Source organism: Prunus dulcis, chromosome 4 (genome assembly GCF_902201215.1).
Source record: "Prunus dulcis chromosome 4, ALMONDv2, whole genome shotgun sequence".
NCBI lineage: Eukaryota > Viridiplantae > Streptophyta > Magnoliopsida > Rosales > Rosaceae > Prunus > Prunus dulcis.
Window position 1 is genome coordinate 10,675,807 of NC_047653.1, and position 16,741 is coordinate 10,692,547.

The 16,741-nt window shown below is 36.4% G+C and overlaps 1 protein-coding gene across 1 annotated transcript; it reads left to right on the plus strand.

Annotated features, from left to right (window-relative positions):
• Positions 1-13,151: 13,151 nt before the first annotated feature.
• LOC117625855 (L-type lectin-domain containing receptor kinase IX.1-like) lies at positions 13,152-15,566 on the plus strand. Its single transcript, XM_034357435.1, has 2 exons — positions 13,152-15,343; positions 15,469-15,566. Exons 1-2 carry the CDS (start codon positions 13,155-13,157, stop codon positions 15,473-15,475), a joined length of 2,196 nt encoding a protein of 731 aa, XP_034213326.1. The 5' UTR covers positions 13,152-13,154; the 3' UTR covers positions 15,476-15,566.
• Positions 15,567-16,741: the final 1,175 nt, after the last annotated feature.

Below are 16,741 nucleotides of genomic sequence, written 5' to 3' on the forward strand. Positions count from 1 at the left end.
ATCGCTTAGTGAAGCCTCAGGTCTTTTAAGACAGTTCTAAACGTGTGAAATACTAAAGTGGGCATATGAATGACTTTAAAGTTAGTGCACGCACTTCTAGGAGCCGGGGGTAAAGGTTTTAATTTAATACTTTTATTGAGCAGTTTTATTAATTAAATATTCATGATTTAATCAGGCACTCGGGGCCAGACATACCCGCAGGAGGGACCTTCAAGAGGTCCAGTTAGCTCGGACCAGAAGTGAGTGGACTTTTCTTTTATAAATGATTTTATATAAATGAATTTCATTATTTGATCTTGAATAAGTTTTATTGATTATGCTTTTTCCTAGCATCATTTGTGAAGTTAAATATCTTATTTATATGCTGCGTAATGGAACATAGAGATTGAGATTATATTAGAAAAAAATAGCAGCATAGTTTCAGATTTAACAAAATTCAGTTATTTATCAGATTTTTCAGAAATCTTTTATTTTTAAACCACCGTGGGTACCTAGCTACAGAAAACAGTTTACTTTCAGTATCTGTTGCCTTCAGATATGACGATGTCTACAGACATCCAGTTTACCTTCAGTTTTGTCAGTGCACTTGACATTTGCCTCATGAGTTTCGGGGACGCCGGGACCGTGAGAGCCAGGATTGCGGATCAGGCTGACTACGGTCTCCTGAATCCTGCCAGTTTACGGCTTGAGTTGACTTTGTGTTACTGAGACCTGTCAGGGGAATTGACGGATATCCGGAATTGACGGAATAAAAGGGGTACACCTAAGTGGTAGTTTTAAATTGGTTACAGTGTTTTTATGCGAGTTTTATGGATTTGAAAATGAGTTGCATATATGTATATAAATATGTGAATGCTTGGATTTTAGTATGATTCAAAGGCAGTTTAGATATTCAGTTTTACTTAACTATTTTTACAGTGGGGTTATTATGTTTATATTGTTTTCTAGGACTTTATTTTTTGTCCACTCACACTTTCAAATGTTTTGTGCCCCCAGGCAGTAGACGTGCACAGGAATCCACCACCGGGCCTTCTCCTAGCTCTCGCGCCCCTACGTAATGTAGGATTTTGTTGTAAAACACTTAATTTCTTTGTATATTTTAGTAACTGCTCTGATATCTGGCCATAGTTGGAGACCAGAACTGTTGGATACCTTGTTTACTTATTATGGCAGTTGGATGTAACTATATTAGCTCGTTTGACAGGTGAAAATTTTGGGTTTTGAACAAATTACAGGGGAGACTCTGCCGAATTTTCGGTAGGAGTCTAGGCAAATTTTGAATCGTAGTTTCTAACTAGAAGGGTAAATAGGTCCTTTTGTGCCCGACATGTGCCAAGTGTCGGACACGCACAGGATCCGGCTCGAATTCCAAAGCGGAATTTGGATCGGGTCCTGTCAGTAATAACCCAAACCTTAATTAATATTTAATTGGTAATTTATTGAGAAGAAAATACAATTTTGCCATTGGAATAATTTATTAACGAAAGGGTGACTTTTTGACCGAGAAGGAATTTGACAATTTCACACACACCGTTGCGTAGAGCACGACAAAACGAGTCTGTAGACACGAGCTTTTACGAAGAAAATACGGTTAAAATACTCCGAGGGGCATCCGAGGGGCAAAATGGTAATTTAAAAAATTAGATTTTTAAAAACCTCACTTCTCTCTCTCTCTCTCTCTCTCTCTCTCTCGTCGCGAATTCTCCCCTCCTCGATCGGAGTTTTATGGCTCCGTCGCCACCACGGACCACCACCGGCCACGAGGCCGGACCCATTCGAACTGCTGCCACCTCCTCTTCCCTTTCCAATCGATCTCAGCCCTTGGAGTTGCCGGTGCTGGGTGGAAATTGCAGAAATCCGAGCGGGTTTGACCGGAAATTCATGGCCGTCGTTCTACGTCGTCCGGGCACCAAATCGTACGATCCAGGTATGGATTTTGAACCTCTCGAGCTGTTCCAGCTGACTGTTGGGTAGGATTCAATCGATTCTCAGCGTAGGTAATTGATTTTCGAGTTGGAAATTTGGCCAGTTTTGGGATATCGATTCTGGCCACTTCTGGTCAGTTTTTGGGGTAGGTCCAAGAACAAAAGTGGCTCCAAATATGGTGTTATACCTAGGGGTAGGAGTTTGGAGCCGTGGTTTTGAAATTTTTCGGCGATACGTAACTGCTTTGGACACCCAGCTCTGCCTGCACATGTGGCGGTGTGTGGGTGAGGGTAGTGATGTCGCACTGTGTCTTGATGAGATCCTTAGGTTGTCTCGAGCGTGTAGGAATTCGCGGATATCAATTTGGATACCGTTTGATCCTCGAACGGATTTTTCTTATTGTGCGATTTTCGGGTTCAATATGGTTGAGTCATTGGATCGTAATCAGTTTCAGATATGTTACTCTAGACAATTTCAGAATTATGTAGGATTCGACGGATCGTAAATCGGAGTTCTGGATACTCCGAAATCGCGAACCCTAGGGCTAGGGTTTAGAAATCGTGCGATTGTACGATCGTGATCAATCTGACCGTCCGATCGATACCAAACCCTCGGGACATGTGTCCTAGGTATATTGGAACTTTTAGAGGCTTCCAGATCATATTGTGAGGTCATGGACCCGAGAGGTCATTGGTTGACTTTTTGGGACTTCAGCGTTTTTTGAGTCCCAAGATACTGCTAAACTATTCCAAGCTTTTATGATCATAGGACCAATTTTAATTTGACGCACGTACTTTTAGGAGCCGGGGTTTAGGGTTTTTAAATGAATACTATATTGTATTAATAGAATATTATGGTCATTGAACTAGGTACACGGGCACCAGTTGACCTGCAGGAGGGACTTTCAAGAGATCCAGCCAGTACGGACTACCAGTGAGTGGATTCTTTGTTTTTATAAATGAATTTAAGCAGTTCAGTTTCAGTCACAGTATTTGATCTTGAATAAATGTTATTCAAAGATTAGTGTTATAAACTGTTTTATGCTTTTGAATATTTTATTTTGCATGCTGCCGAGTGGAATACCCTTTAATGGATATAAGAAAAGAAATTCTAGTTAATTATCATATAAATGGCAGCAGAATTTTTAAAGGTTACAGGAATTCAGTTATCCAGCAGATTTTCTTCCGAAATTTTATATGTTAAACCACCTTGTACCCAAAGATTAAATGTTGCCTTCGGATTATATCGGTTACCTTCGGTTTAGTCAGCATGCTTGACAGTTGCCCCCCGAGTTCTTTGGTACTCGAACTCGTATGGAGCGATTATTGCGGATCTGGTGGACTACGGTCCCTTGAATCCTGCGAGTTGCGGCTCGGACTGACCTTGTGTCACTGAGACCTGCGAGTATGTGTCACCATAGTGATGCAAGAAATTGACGGATATAAGGAATTGACGGAAATAAAAGGTACACTAGGTGGTAGTTTTAAATTGTTTTCAATGCCTTAAGAAGGTAATGTTGACCATGAATATGATTGGCTTATATACATGTATATTTATATACGTGCACTGATTTTAGAAATAAAGAGAATAATTTAGTTTGTATAACTGTTTTTACAGTGGGTTAGTATGTTCATATGCTATTTTCTAAACTTTGTTTTTGGGTCCACTCATCCTTTTTAATGTTTTGCGCCCCCAGGTAGTAGGGGTGCACAGTGATCCACCACAGGGCCGTTTTTCACCTTCCGCGCCTTTCTTTTGATGTAGGACTTTTGTTTTGTAAAAGGATTGATTCCTTTGTAAATTCTTAGTTGTCGCTCTGATAATTTGCCCTTGACTTAGAATGTATATATATGTATGCTGGCAGTTTGTTGTATATATATATATATATATATATATACTTGTTTGGCAAGTGTAAATGTTTTGGTATTGAGCCAGTTACAAGGGAAACTCTGCCGATTTTTTGGTAGAAGTCAACCTTTTTGTTTTATCTTGCTTTGTATAGAAGCGCGATTAGGTCATTCATGCCTGACATCTGCCAGGTGTCGGACACGTACAGAATCCGGCTTGGATTCCAAAGCGAAATTTGGATCGAGTCCTGTCATAAACTTCTAATTATTACAAAATATGTTAATCACATGTTTAGAGATCTCCAAAATAAACACATAAAAAAAGCCATAGTTGATGCACCAAGATTTGTAGTTGGTGCTTGTGTTCGAGTAGAGTATTGGATCGCGTCATTTATAATATATTTAAATATAAAAGATATGATTTTCCAGTATGTTTCTATCCAATGGAAATGGCTGACAACTGACAAGTCTAACTTCTAAGTTGTGCACGATGATGTGATTTGCCCATGTGATCATATCCCATCAAAGCCAAGTCTGATTGTTGTCCTTCTCACTCTTGTCTCTCTGTGCTAGCAAAAGGCGAAAAAGGGAAAAGAAAAAAGAGAAAGAGAAAGAGAAAGCCTTCTCCCCTCTCGTCTCTCTCCCTCTTTTGAGTCTTTGGTGGGTAATTGGGACGACCACCACCTTGTTGGCTGGCTAATCCATATCTTCTTTGCAAGCACGTTAACCATTATATACGTAGTGTCATCTTAATCACGTACGTATTACGGTTTGTGATCGCATTGAATATGAGACCATTTATGCCCTTACATAACTACTAACATTTCCAGTTTCAAATTCGCTCTTAATCTATCTTATATGAACGAACGAGTAATTCTTCGGCAATATATCACATGATGTAACTAATTTACATATGTTATAAGAGAATGTTAGCAACCTTCTTTCCAACATTCTCTTTTGGACCTTTTCCATTTTCCTCATAACATGTGTCACTTTCCTTACACTAAAAAAAAATGTAATTAATACATAAAATAAGATAACATTTATTTCCAAATTTGCCCCCTTATTTTGATGTTTTAATAGCTGATTGATATATTAAAATATGCATAATAATTTAACATAACAAGCAGCATATAAAACATGTTAGTTTATTTTTTACAACTTAAGCTTGTCAAACTACGCATGATGGCACTGTTTAGATCTCAATTTATATATAAATAGGGTCAATATTTTAACATAACAAGCAACACAAATATCATCTTATTAATTTATTTTTTGTAACTTAACCATACTAGACTAAGCATGATGCCACTATTTAGATCTCAATATACATATAAACAAAGTCATGTTTCCTACATATTTTTACGACTTTATACGCATTTATCTCAATTTCAAAACCCGTAGCATCGCGCGGGCGCCCTTGCTAGTGTTTGCTATTTTCAATTGCAACCAGATGATTGTCTGTAATTGGGAATTTGGTACCCCTTTGATCCTTTCAATTGCAACCAGATGATTGTTCAAAATGAGAGGGATATTCGCGCACACAGGGCAACTGTCCAGCCGTATCCTCGTATGTGTTGTGAACGGACTTGCATTAACATGTTGTAGACGCACTATCCTCGGAGTTATTTATGGGTGTGGAGCCTGGACTTGAAAATTTTCCATATCCTTTGTGACTCTGTGATTGTAGTTGCCGTGCAATTATTAATGTAAGTGACCTTTCATGGTTACTCTATGCTTTTGTCCCATCACAATCATAATCTCTCATCTACCAATACCAGAATTCCATTAGTTTTCTATTCGCTCAATGGATGGAACGTTTTAAACTGGAAAATTGGTGGAGCTTTATAAAAAAAGTCATAAATCAAATCAAATGGAACGATTCAGTCATAATGAACCATTTGTAGCGTTGTAAGCTTCTTTGGGAGAAATGATGGGGACCGATGAAACTTGGGTCCAAAGTTTCCTTCTTTTAATCAAGCATGTTAACCATTATATACGTACTGTCATCTTAACCATGTATGTATTACGGTTTATGATCGCATTGAATATGAGACCATTTATGCCCCTACGTAACATAACGACACATTTAGAAACTACCCATAACGACACATTTAGAAACTACCAAGTCTTATTTGAATTGTGTTATGATAATGACTTGATTAGTAGAAGAAAAACCATATTCCCATTTTAACTAGACCAAAACAACATTTCCAATTTCAAATACGCTCTTAATCCATCTTATATGAACGAACGAGTAATTCTTCGGCAATATGTCACATGATGTAACCAATTTACATATGTTATAGGGGAATGCTAGTAACCTTCTCTCCAATCTTCTCCCTTTTCCTCATGACATGTGTCACTTTCCTTACACTAAAAAAAAATGTAATTAATGCATCAAATAAGATGACATTTGTTTCCAAATTTGCCCCCTTATTTTTTGTATTGATTTTAATGTTTCCTTAAATTTATTATCCAACTTTCTTATCACATTGTTAAAAAATTATATAAGAAAAAACATTATTTTTATTTTTATTTTTTGAAAGACTCCATCAAATAAGACTTACCTAATTAATGGTTTATGACTTACCGAATTAATGGTTTGAAAATGCAATCAATGAACTTCTTTAGAAGGACGTCTTTTGTCTGTATGAAAAAAGGATATATCTTTTGTGGATTTTTGAAGGTCATTATTGAATTTTTTTTAACCAAAAAAAAAAAAAGTTTTTCCTCTTAAAAAAAAGACATTTTCCTTTAAAAAGAAAAACAGAAAATTTTAATTTTTTACATATGGTAAAAGAGTTGTAAAAAAAAAATGGATATATTGAAGGACAATACATTTAATAAAGGTAAACTTGGAAAACAAAAGGTGGTTTGTTTGATGTATTAATGTCATTATGTTAAGTGTATGGGAAGTAACACATGTCATGAGGAAAATGGAGAAGGTCCAAAAGAGAAGGTTACTAGCATTCCACATCATTCAATGAAACAAACGCTAACAGTTAGTTCTTTCTCATGTGGAAATTTTTACATTTCTCACTTCTTCACATGCACACCGCCTTTTCTTAACTGGTCTGTCAATTTTCTATTATGTCTGAACTTATTGATGTGCATGAGTTCCTATCGTGTATTGGGGGAACAAACAAAAAGGAAGACAGATTAGTCAATGAAATAATGTAGGGAATTTCTGCTATTTCTTTATGTAATTTTCATATTAAACGACGAAGAAAATTTTAGAGGAAGACAAATTAGTTAATGAAATAATGTATGAAAATTTAGCTATTTTTTTAATGTAATTTTCATATTAAATGACGAAGAAAATTCTAAAAGTAGACTTATCAGAAAAGGATATACATGTGCTCATAAATGAAAAAGTAAAACACATGTTCTCTTTTATTATGAGGAGTGGGACAAAAGTGGGTGTTTATAAGACTTGAGGAAGACTTTTACCAATCAATCAATGAAGACTAGAGGAAGACTTAAATACCAATGAATGGCTCCTTTATTGGGGGAACGTGTGTGTAGGTGTTAAAACTATTTGGAGAAAGATTAGAGGACTATACCACATCATGTGGTAGATAATGTGTCAATTTGCAAATAACTTTAGTAGCAAGTGGACTATACTAGCCACCTACAGTTTTAAGCCTGATCATTAAGATAATGTTTGCATCATCTGTTTTACCGCGGTTGCTAGCACAAAGAAAGCAGATGCTTTCGTTGCCTCTTCTACCTCCAAGCGGAATTGCTCTGTCGAGCTTTCCCCCATTGCGGAGAATTCCCCACTATTGCCTTTGGTAGGAGTATGGGTTGTGTCGCAATTAGTGTAGTTGATTTTCCTAATTGCCTTAGTTAGCTTTGCCTTACCAACTACCTAATCAGACACAAGGCCCCTCCTCGAAGAGAAAGTTACTAGCATAACTACATACGACTTTTAATAGTTGTCAAATATGATTGTGTGTGTTAAATCCCTTTCAACCTTAACCCTAGAATTACATAGAGTAACAAGTATTATTTATTGAATTATCGAACAGTACAATATTCTCACCAACTCATTCTTGATACAATAATTGCCTAATATAGTTGTAAGCTCTCATTAAACAATTCGGTTAGAAACTAATTTCTTAACTAATCAATTAACAAATTGACTATGCCAGCTCATCACTAATCCAGCTCAGCAATGATGAAGGTTCCTAACAATGTGATCAGCCAATGTAACGTTGTGTTATTGATTAAAATATAGTCATCCCTACCACCTCATGTAAATCCTACAAGACTCTCATTCATGGAGAGAAGAAAGTAGGGGGAATGCTGAGAACCTTCTCTTTTGGACATTCTTCATTTTCCTCATGACATGTGTTACTTTTCTTACACTAAAAACAACGTAATTAATGCATCAAATTATGTAACATTTGTTTTCAAATTTACCTTTATTTTCTGTATTGATTTTAATGTTTCCTTAAATTTAGTATCCAAATTAGTTAAAACTTTCTTATCACCTTGTCAAAAAATTAAATAAGAAAAAACATTAGTTTTTTTTTTTTCTTTTTTGAAAGACTCCAACAAATAAGACTTACCTAATTAATAGTTTAGAAAAAAAAAAATCAATAATCAGACTTACCAAATTTATGGTTTGAAAATGCAATCAATGAACTTCCTTTTAAAACAGACTTCCTTTGAAGGACGTCTTTTGTCTATATAAAAAAATGATATATCTTTTGTGGATTTTTTAAAGGTCATTATTGTGTTTTTTTTTTTAATAACAAAAAAAAAAAGTTTTTCCTCTAAAAAAATATAGACATTTTCTTTAAAAAAACATAAATTTTTTATTTTTTATTTTTTAATTTTTTACATATGGTAAGAGAGTTGTAAGAAAAATTAGATAAATTGAAGGACAATAAATTTAATAAGGGTAAACTTGGAAAACAAAAGGTGGTTTGTTTGATGTATTAATGTCATTATTTTAAGTGTGTGGAAAGTGACACATGTCATGAGGAAAATGGAAAATATCTATGCCCCGTTTGGTTCACGGAATGAATATGAGGGGAAATCATTTCCCATGTCATTTCCCAAGGAATGAGAATGAAAGATTCCTTTCCCACATTTGGTAATGTTGGGAAAGTAACCGGGAGACTTCACTTTGTTTCCTTTCCCATGTTTGTTTTGAGTAGGAATGGAATAATTTTCCAATTACACCCACATTAAATCAAATAAAAAAATGCATTTAATGATACATTGTAATTATAAAATTGTTCATAGGGATAAAATAGTCATGAAAATTGTGCATTGAATGTTGGCTCATTTTCTCAAACTTTCCCATGAGGAGGGAAAACAAAACCTAAGTTAAGAGAAGGGCTTCACTTTCCCCCCTACTTTCTTATGTGCCAGACAACTATTTCCGATGTCTGGACTTACCAAACATGGGAAAGCAATTGAATTCCCATTCCCAAGTCTCATTTCCCATAATCCATCTTATATGAATGAACAAGTAATTCTTCGGCAATATGTCACATGATGTAACCAATTTACATATGTTATAGGGGAATACTATTAATCTTCTCTCAAATCTTATCTTTTGGACCTTCTCCCTTTTCCTCATGACATGTGTCACTTTCCTTACACTAAAAAAAATGTAATTAATGCATCAAATAAGATAACATTTGTTTTCAAATTTGACCCCTTATTTTTTGTATTATTTTAATGTTTCCTTAAATTTATTATCCAAATTTGTTACAACTTTCTTACCACCTTGTTAAAAAATTATATAAGAAAAAAACATTATTTTTATTTTTATTTTTTGAAAGACTCCAACAAATAAGACTTACCTAATTAATGGTTTATGACTTACCGAATGAATGGTTTGAAAATGCAACCAATGAACTTCCTTTTAAAACAGACTTCCTTAGAATGACGTCTTTTGTTTGTATGAAAAAAAGATATATCTTTTGTGGATTTTTTAAAGGTCATTATTGAATTTTTTTTAACCAAAAAAAAAAAGAAGAAGACATTTTCTTTATTTAAAAAAAACCAGAATTTTTAATTTTTTACATATGGTAAAAGAGTTGTAAAAAAAAATTGGATATATTGAAGGACAATACATTTAATAAGGATAAACTTGGAAAACAAAAAGTGGTTTGTTTGATGTATTAATGTCATTATGTTAAGTGTATGGGAAGTAACACATGTCATGAGAAAAAGAGAGAAGGTCCAAAAGAGAAGGTTACTAGCATTCCCCATCATTCAATGAAACAAACCCTAACAGTTAGTTCTTTCTCATGTGGAAATTTTTACATTTCTCACTTCTTCACATGCACACCGCCTTTTCTTAATTGGTCTGTCAATTTTCTATTATGTATGAACTTATTGATGTGCATGAGTTCCTATCGTGTATTGGGGGAACAAACAAAAAGGAAGACAGATTAGTCAATGAAATAATGTAGGGAATTTCCGCTATTTCTTTATGTAATTTTCATATTAAACGACGAAGAAAATTCTAGAGGAAGACATATTAGTCAATGAAATAATGTATGGAATTTCCGCTCTTTCTTTATGTAATTTTCATATTAAACGACGAAGAAAAGTCTAGAGGAAGATAGATTAGTTAATGAAATAATGTATGAAATTTCAGCTCTTTTTTTATATGTGATTTTCATATTAAATGACGAAGAAAATTCTAAAGGTAGACTTATCAGAAAAGGATATACATGTGCTCATAAATGAAAATGTAAAATACATGTTCTTTTTTATTCTGAGGAGTGGGACAAAAGTGGGTGTTTATAAGACTTGAGGAAGGCTTTTACCAATCAATCAATTTAGACTAGAGGAAGACTTTTATCAATCAATCAATGAAGACTAGAGGAAGACTTAAATACCAATGAATGGCTCCCTTATTGGGGGAACGTGTGTATAGGTGTTAAAACTATTTGGAGAAAGACTAGAGGACTATAACACATCATGTGGTAGATAATGTGTCAATTTGCAAATAACTTTAGTAGCAAGTGGACTATACTAGCTACCTACAGCTTTAAGCCTGATCATTAAGATAATGCTTGCATCATCTGTTTTACCGCGGTTGCTAGCACAAAGAAAGCAGATGCTTTCGTTGCCTCTTCTACCTCCAAGCGGAATTGCTCTGTCGAGCTTTCTCCCATTGCGGAGAATTCCCTACTATTGCCTTTGGTAAGAGTATGGGTTGTGTCGCAGTTAGTGTAGTTGATCTTCCTAATTGCCTTAGTTAGTTTTGCCTTACCAACTACCTAATCAGACACAAGGCCCCTCCTCGGAGAGAAAGTTACTAGCATAACTATATACGACTTTTAACAGTTGTCACATATGATTGTGTGTGTTAAACCCCTTTCAACCTTAACCCTAGAATTACACAGAGTAACAAGTATTATTTATTGAATTATCGAAACAATACAATATTCTCACCAACTGATTCTTGACACAATAATTGCCTAATATAGCTATAAGCTCTCATTAACCAATTCGGTTAGAAACTAATTTCTTAACTAATCAATTGACAAATTGACTATGCCAGCTCATCACTAATCCAGCTCAGCAATAATGAAGGTTCCTAACAATGTGCTCTGCCAATGTGACGTAGTGTTAATGATTAAAATATAGTCATCCCTACCACCTCATGTAAATCCTACAAGACTCCCATTCACGGAGATAAGAAAGTAGGGGGAATGCTAGCAACCTTCTCTTTTGGACCTACTCTATTTTCCTCATGATATGTGTCACTTTCCTTACACTAAAAACAATGTAATTGCAAAGGACCCACTAGTGTAGTGGTTTGGAGTATTTACTCCATCAAGCAAGGTCCTGGGTTCGAGTTCTAGCATTCGTGTTGTGTGTGTGAGTTTAATATGCTATCGCCCCTTTCAATAGGAAAGGTCCTCAAAAAAAAATAATAATAATGCAATTAATGCATCAAATAAGGTAACATTTGTTTCCAAATTTACCTTTATTTTATGTATTGACTTTAATGTTTCCTTAAATTTAATATCCAAATTTGTTACATCTTTCTTATCACCTTGTCAAAAAATTAAATAAGAAAAAACACTAGTTTTTTTTTTTCTTTTTTGAAAGACTCCAACAAATAAGACTTACCTAATTAATAGTTTAGAAAAAAAATTCAATAATCAGACTTACTGTGGTTTGAAAATGCAATCAATGAACTTCCTTTTAAAACAGACTTCCTTTGAAGGACGTCTTTTGTCTGTATAAAAAAATGATATATCTTTTGTGGATTTTTTTAAGGTCATTATTGTTCTTTTTTTATAACCAAAAAAAAAAAAAACGCTTTTCCTCTAAAAAAATATAGACATTTTCTTTTTAAAAAACATAATTTTTTTATTTTTTATTTTTTACATATGGTAAGAGAGTTGTAAGAAAAATTGAATAAATTGAAGGACAATAAATTTAATAAGGGTAAACTTGGAAAACAAAAGGTGGTTTGTTTGATGTATTAATGTCATTATTTTATGTGTATGGGAAGTGACACATGTCATGAGAAAAATGAAAAATGTCTATGCCCCGTTTGGTTCAAGGAATGGATTTGAGGGGAAATCATTTCCTCTGTCATTTCCCAAGGAATGAGAATGATAGATTCCTTTCCCACATTTGGTAATGTTGGGAAAGTAACTGGGAGATTTCACTTTGTTTCATTTCCCATGTTTGTTTTGAGTAGGAATGGGAAAATAAAGTTTGTATAATTTTCCAATTATACCCATATTAAATCAAATAAAAAAAATGCATTTAATGATACATTGTAATTATAAATTGTTCATAGGGACAAAATAGTCATGAAAATTGTGCATTGAATGTTGACTCATTTTCCCAAACTTTCCCATGAGGAGGGAAAACAAAACCCAAGTTAAGAGAATGGCTTCACTTTTTCCCTTATTTTCCCGTGTGCCAGACAACTATTTCCCATGTCTGGATTTACCAAACATGGGAAAGCAATTGAATTCTCATGAACCAAACAAGACCTGAAAGAGAAAGTTCGAGAAAAAGTTACTAGCATTCTCCTATGTTATAATATGTACGTATAATATGTTATAATATGTCCGTATAACATGTTATAACACAAAGACACAGAGACCTGAATCAAAACAAAGACACAGAAAAGACATTTCTCCCCCTCCTTAACTTACTCCGAGTGTCTGTGTTTTCCATCACAACTTTCTCCCACCTTCTAAAATCAAAAAGTTGAAAGCTTCATTGACTTGGAGTCAACCCACTTGTCAGGAAAGTTCAAAGTCTTCCCAGTCCAGTCCCTTTATTTTTCGACTTCAATTCCAGCTCTACCTGCTCTGGCTTGCTCTATTTATGATGACAAGCAATAATGCAAGCTCCACTCTCTCTCAGAGTCTCATGCTCTCCCCCAAAATGGTTGTCACCTGCAACTCTGCCATCACCATATTCACACTACAACCAACCAAGCTTCACTTCCTCCTCCTCCTTCTTCTCTTCTTTCTGTTAACCCCTCCTGCAACTCCATTAAACTTCAGTTTCTCCAGCTTCAACAGCAGTGACGCCACCACTATATCCACAGAAGGCGATGCTTATTTCGACACCGAATTCCTCCGCCTCACCAAAAGCGCTGCCGACGTCGCAATAAACGGCAGCGTAGGCCGAGCCACCTACCGCCAGCCCTTCCTCCTCCGCGAAAATGCCACCGGAAGACTCGCAGACTTCACCTCCTTTTTTAAGTTCACCATCGACTCCAACAACGTCACCAACTACGGCGACGGCCTCACCTTCTTCATCGCCCCAAATGGGTCCTCACTCGACCCAACAATAGCCCGCGGCAGCAGCCTCGGCCTCCCCGTCAACACCACGCCTTCGTCAAACGACGCCGGTCCGAGGAATCAGTACCCTTTTGTTGCTGTGGAGTTTGACATTTACGAGAATGTACAGCCAATCATCAACGACCCCACCTACAATCACGTGGGCATCGACGTCAATTCACTCCAATCTGTTCCTTACCAGAGGTGGGATGCAGACATTTTGAAAGGGAAAGAAAATAGCGCTACTGTTAGTTATAATTCAACCTCAAAAAACCTGAGTGTTGCCTTCACTACCCCTGTAAACTATCCGAGTGATACACAAGTGATGAAGCATTTTTATCGCATTATTGATCTGAAACAGTACTTGCCTGATTGGGTTGTTGTTGGGTTCTCTGCTTCAACGGGCTGCTCTGTTGCTGTGTTTAAGATCGTCTCATGGAATTTTAGTTCAACGTCGCTGGTTGATCACAAGGTCGACATTGCAACCGATAACACGTCATCGGTTGTTGCAGTTCCTGCGCTCAGCCCCAAGCCAGGAAATGATCGCAGGATTGGACTACCAATTGGGATCAGTATTGCTGGATTTGCTGTCTTGGTTGGTGGGTTGGGCTTGGTTTGGTTCATTTTGCGGAAGAAGAGGGGGCCTGGGGATACTAGTGATGAGGATCACATGGTGAATGAATTGAAGGATGATGAGTTCGAAAAAGGGGCTGGCCCGAAGAAGTTTTCCTACAGCGAATTGGCTCAAGCCACCAGTAATTTTTCGGAGGAAAAAAAGCTTGGAGAGGGAGGGTTCGGTGGGGTTTATAAAGGCTTTATACCAGACTTGAACTCATATGTTGCTGTTAAGAGGATATCGAGGGGATCTAAACAAGGACCTAAGGAATATGCATCGGAAGTAAGGATTATCAGTCGAGTTAGGCATCGGAATCTTGTGCAACTGATTGGTTGGTGTCACGAAGGAAAGTTCCTACTTGTGTACGAGTTCATGCCTAATGGTAGTTTAGATTCTCATTTGTTTAAAGAAGAAAAGTTGTTAACTTGGGAGGCAAGATACAAAATTGCTCAAGGTTTGGCCTCTGGGTTGCTCTATCTACACCAAGAATTGGAACAATGTGTGCTGCACAGGGATATCAAATCCAGCAACGTTATGTTGGATTCAAATTTCAACGCAAAACTTGGGGATTTTGGAGTAGCAAGGCTTGTGGATCACGGAAAACAGTCGCAGACCACAATCTTGGCTGGAACCATGGGCTACATGGCTCCGGAATATGTTAATACAGGAAAGGCTAGCAGGCAGTCAGATGTCTATAGTTTTGGAATTGTTGCTTTGGAGATTTCGTGCGGGAGAAAACCCATCGATCCAAAGTTTGGAAGCTCTAAAGTCTATATGGTGGAGTGGGTTTGGGAGCTTTACGGAGAAGATAGAGTCATTGAAGCAGCTGACCCAAAATTGTGTGGGGATTTTGACGAGAAACAAATGGAGTGCTTGATGATTGTTGGGTTGTGGTGTTCTCATCCAGACTACAATATGAGGCCTTCAATACAACAAGCGATTCAAGTGCTTAACTTCGAGGTTCCGTTGCCGAATCTCCCATCAAAGATGCCAGTGGCCACTTATTTCTCTCCTCTGAAATCGCTCTCAATGCCTAGAGATACTAGTGGTTCTCAAGAAGGCCAAATTGAGTCTTCAGGCTATGGTTACAACACTAATTCCTCACAGTTTAGCGCATCTTCTTCTACCACAAATTCTCATCCAAAAATTTCACTTGGGTAAGAAATAAGTCTAACTCAATAATTATGATAACCTGGATCCTAAACATTTGGATTTTTTTTTTTTTTTTTTTAAATTTCAATGTTCTATGTGGTAATTGCCTGAATGGATATTCTTTGACCAGATCATGATGCGTTGTGAGGAAAGACATTTTGATGAAAAATGAAGGGATGACAAGGATGAAGATGGCGCCTTGCTCTTTCTCTGTGGTTCACCAATTAAGAACAAGTTTTCACTGAAAGACTTCCTCTTCATGATTTATGACATTGTGATTAAGATACTTTGTTAATGTTTTAAGTGCTGTTGGATTTGTCTGCCATGTTTTGTTTTTAAGAGTAATCAAAGTTGTAATATGTTTGGTTTGGAAAGTGCAAAAATTGATTGTATATAAGAATTTGGAAGGAAGCATATATAATTGGGTAATTTTCACTTTACCTCACCACCATACCCTCTCGTCGCCGCCCATCACCTCCTCTTTCTCTCTCTCTCTCTCCCCCTCTGTCTCTCTTCCCTATGTCAATAAAGACAGATTCTAGCCGCCGTCAAGTCCCACCTCAGAAGCTCCCTCCTCTCCCACCCCAGATCCATAGCCGCCATAGCCCGAGGCCTCAAGCACTGGCACAAGACCCCCCACCTCAACCTCGACCGCCACATCATCGTCGTTCCCAACCCCGTCACGGCCGCATTGCATTTTGACCACCAGACCGCGGGTATGGTTTGTGGGTTCTGCTAATTGGGTTTGTGGGTATGGTTTGTGTTAGCTTGATTTTTGTAGTGGAGTTTGCATTGAGGATCTTGTTGGTTTAGCCACACTCCCTCCCCATAATCTCCTAGGGTGATGAAATTCAGGACTCTCGCACCAACTCTAAGAAATTGAAATTGAAGGTTAGATCATCTGACAGGTATGAGGGAGAAAGGAGAAGTTGCGGTGTGGGTGTTGGTAGGGCTTTAGGGTGGGTCGGGTTGGGGTGGTTGTGCGGTAGGGTGGGAGGGAGGAGGAGGTCGTACAGGGAAAGATTTTTTCAAAAAAAGTTATTATTTTTTATTTTGTTATTTCTGTAAATCTATATATATAAAGCAAAAGGCAGAGAATGGTGAAACATTCAAAATACCAGAAAATGCCCTTGGTTAATTCAAACATTACAAATTGAAATTATTAATTAAATGAGGATAATATGGTAAATTCAAAATTTTTCGTATTAAAAAAATTAAAAAAAAAAGAAAATTCAGATAATAGATCCTATTTTTATGGAACACAACTATCCATTATCTTTTTTAATTCTAAAATAAATTTAATTTTTTTTATAAAAAGCCTCTTGCAGGCGCGGAAGCGCGTGCAGAGAAGCTAGTATATATAATATTTATATTTTTTTATTGATTAATTAAATTAATTTTCA

Excerpts from the sequence above, each read along its gene's own strand:
- LOC117625855 (XM_034357435.1), top strand. The coding sequence starts at position 13,155 with ATGCTCTCCCCCAAAATGGTTGTCACCTGCAACTCTGCCATCACCATA.